The 3,820-nt window shown below is 41.2% G+C and overlaps 1 protein-coding gene across 1 annotated transcript in view; it reads right to left on the bottom strand.

Annotated features, from left to right (window-relative positions):
* Nucleotides 1-3,820, bottom strand: part of ecm1b (extracellular matrix protein 1b) — a gene marked incomplete in the record, with an annotated part of 16,023 nt that continues 12,203 nt past the window's right edge. Inside the window, 4 exon segments of the mRNA XM_014029533.1 lie at nt 1-540; nt 627-702; nt 1,451-1,647; nt 1,715-1,997. Of these exon segments, the coding sequence (XP_013884987.1) occupies nt 355-540; nt 627-702; nt 1,451-1,647; nt 1,715-1,997 (742 nt within the window).

Here is a 3,820-nt window from a genome sequence, read left to right on the forward strand (position 1 = left end):
AAAGCCTTTAAATGATTTTTATTAAAATAGTTTCAGATACAAATCTACATAGTAAAAAATAATAAAAATTATCTTGTAGTTTCCAAGTTTAATCAAACACTGAAGAAAAACACTGAAAAGAAAATAGTGGTCTGATAAAAACTGTGCATTTCCGCTAGTTTTGTTTGATTCTTAAATGTAGCAGTGCTTTATGTTCATTTACGCTGACAGTAAATAGATATCAGTTTACAGTTTGAAGACAACACAACTGTTTCTGACCTCAACATCAGGTTTGTGCTGCATCACTTCTTTGTATTTAGTGGCTGAAAAACAATCGTCTGAAACAAGTGGCTTCAGTGTTAAAAGCAAAGGGCTTTAATGGATGGGGCACATCTTCTTCTGCCTCTGGACACGTGTTGCACTGGAGCTGCTGGGATCCATGAAGATGTTGATCAGACACTGTAGAGTCCTCTCTTCACCTGTCTGCAGCTGGCAGCAGCGCTGAACAGCTGGACTGCCTTTCTTGTTTCGGGAGCACATGTTCTGGGAGAATTCCTCCAGCTGGTGTGAAGAAAACAAGGCCATGAGGGTAATGGTAAACATTTTGTTTTAAGTTATTTGGTTTGCTTTCTTGTTTGACAACTCACTCTTTGCTGCAAGCAGCTGTTTTGGTTTCCTCCAGGCAGGAGGCAGCATCGCTTCACAACGGGCTTCAGGGGAAATCTACACATGAGCAAATTATCATCAGTTCATCTAAACATCTGCTCCAAGACTTTAACAGGGTTCATGCAGGCTCTGAAGAAAGTCTAACAAGGTCAAAAATTTGAAAATTGAAATTTCAGGCCTAAAAAGTCTTAAAAACACCCAGATTTTCATCCAAGATCTTAAATTTAATTTTGCTGTCTTAAATTTTTTACTTTTCGATCATTCCTGAGAAGTGTTGTCTGCATAAATAAACAGAGTAAACAATCAGAGGTTGACACGATCTGTCTTCATAAAGTTTGTTCATGGTTAAACTACAAGTCCTGTGATAACTGCAGGCTAAAAAACGACAAGTTTATTTCCATGTTTTTAACCTCTTTGCCACTACAACCCCCCTGCAGCCTTTAGAGTCGTTCAAAAAACAAAGAAGTTCAGTCATGTCCTCTGCTTGTTGGTTCAACGTGGGGAAGTGTGTTTTCAATGAGACTTGGCTGATATCAGGGATTTTTGCACTCGGATGGAAGCGGTCCACAGCAGTTGATGTGAAGGTCTCACCGTTTCATTTAAAATAATTTAGTGTTCTTGTATTAAAATTAAATATTCTTTAATAGGTAAATTGATAGCAATAAAAGGTTTCTACATTAAAATTTCTGGGACTATTTGAATGTTTGTTAATGCGTTCCTAAAGGTCTTAAATTGAACTTACTGAAACCTGCATGAACCCTGCATTATATCATTAAATGAAACAAGAGGTGCAGCATGCTCCTACCTGGTCTCCCTGCTTCTAACTCTACAGACTTTGCTAAAAGTGTTTTCCTCAGGTGCAGAAGTTGTGTTATAATGTGGGTCTGGAGAATCAGACTGAAAACATCTGAACCGATCATCATCCTTTTTATCCACACAGCACTGGGAAAATGTTTGACTCCCTTTCCGAACCAAGCAGTACTTGTTCATCTCCTGGCGCCACTGAGAAAAAGAATATAAGTGTGATCAGAAACCCATCCGACACACAGAACACACAACTTGTTTCTACCTTCAGGTCGGCACAGTTGAGCGCCCCGTTCTTCAGTTGGCAGCAGCGTTTGAATCCCACCTCCAAGCGGTTGATGGTGTTCACCTGTCGAGCCAGCAGCTTGTTGCCTGAGCGTGGCAGACACTTGGTGGTATAAAGAGGTCGAAGCATCTGGTTGCCACACAGTGAGTCGATGTTTTCTGCAGAGGGCCGTCCAGGAGGGAAGTTGATGTTTGGAGTAGGTTGTGTCTTTTCTACGGCTCCTCTGTTTGCTCTCTGACTGACTGGAGTCACGCTCACATCCCTGAAACAAGCGGCAGCATCAAATCTGAATGTGACGTTTTTCAAGGGATTCTTCTAAAAATAAAGGAAGTATGTTTTGTCTCGCTTCTCTTATTGATCGTACTGAACCGGTGTACATATGTTTTATATATTTTATTATATTTTTCCTTTAATCTTTGTTTTTTTCTTCATTTGTTTTTTTCTTCATTTGTTATATTTGATACTTATTGCACCTTTAAACTGAAGCAAATTCCTAGTTTGTGAATCCTGTTCATTGTCAATGGTAATAAAACTGATTCTGATCAGAACACCATGGTTCAGTTCTCTAACAGGCGTGTTACTGTAAGCTTTTGGGGCAAATGTGGCACTGAGGTAGGACAATTATCTTTGGGCCAGATAGTCACAGGTTCAATTCCCCACTAGGGGTGTAACAATACATTGATCCACATCGATATATCGATCAATTGATTGATGATTACATTACATCAATCCATATTTTTCCTTTCCGCTCTCGAAGGAGTAAGAAGCTTCTCCCTTCTCTCCTGCCCTTCCTTATCCTTCCCTGCTTTGCTGCTGGAGCCTTCTTTATATTTTTCATCCGAAACTGGAAATTATGGATTTTTTTTATTTTTATGGATTTGGTTAGCTGGTCTCTTAATAAAATTTTTGGAATAAAGTTTATTTTTCTTCTGTGGGAGGACATGTCAAAGGTGGGACCTCTGTTCTNTATGGATTTGGTTAGCTGGTCTCTTAATAAAATTTTTGGAATAAAGTTTATTTTTCTTCTGTGGGAGGACATGTCAAAGGTGGGACCTCTGTTCTGGATATATAAACTAGCTGGATATATTTTTGGATTCTGATCACTTGATTCTACAGATTGGCTTGGTGGTCTACAGGTGGTCTACAAACCAGTGTCGGTGGCTTTTAATTTCCTAGCTGACTGACCAACTGGATGGATGGCTGTATTCTATCAAAACTCGCACATTTTGCCTTGAGCGAGCTGGACTCAGTCTACAAGCAGTTCTACTGAAGGTCGCGGGCTGGCTGTGGTCCCTGGACTTTGCTGGCCAGATGGAATTGATCTCGGAGAAAACTGATAGATTTGGCTCGGCAGAATTTGTCCACATTATTTGTCTGATTGGAATCGCCACATTGAGATGTACCAGCAGACACTAATGGTGGTCAGAGGGTCCAGTGGCGCCGGTGAATGGCAGCCTCGCCTCTGTCAGTGTGCCCCAGGGCAGCTGTGGCTACAGTGTAGTTTGCCATCATCTGTGTGTGAATGTGTGTGTGCATAGATGAATGTCTGCAGTGTAAAGAGCTTTGAGTGTCCAAGATGGATAGAAAGGCGCTATATAAGTACAGTCCATTTACCATTTTACCAAAGCAGATAGAAAATTATTGTCTGCCTGACTCTCTGTTCCCAAAACAACTGATTACAGAATCTGGATCTCCCCGACAACGGCCTTGGTCTGCTGACTAAATCCTTCCTGGCTGGATATGTCGACAAGGCTCTGCCCCACACCTCCCCCCTCCTCTCTCACCTGTCTGATCTGATTCCTGAGTAGGCTGAGGCCCCACATGTCAGGACCAACAAAATAACCCAGGTCACAGGCAGATGTCAAAAGTCAAAAAAGCACAAGGCCTCTAATGAAAACTCAAAGAGGCTGATAATACAGCAAAAACTCACTTTGACTTGAAGAACTTGGAACAGGACACGACCAGGTAGACAGAACAATGATCCAACAATGAGACTTCTTCTTCTTCTTCTTCTCTTCTATTATGGCGGATTGCAAGCAACTTTAAGGTGCATACCGCCACCTACTGTACATGAGTGTGTAGCAA

Source organism: Austrofundulus limnaeus, unplaced genomic scaffold (genome assembly GCF_001266775.1).
Source record: "Austrofundulus limnaeus strain Quisiro unplaced genomic scaffold, Austrofundulus_limnaeus-1.0 Scaffold918, whole genome shotgun sequence".
In the NCBI taxonomy this organism is placed as follows: domain Eukaryota; kingdom Metazoa; phylum Chordata; class Actinopteri; order Cyprinodontiformes; family Rivulidae; genus Austrofundulus; species Austrofundulus limnaeus.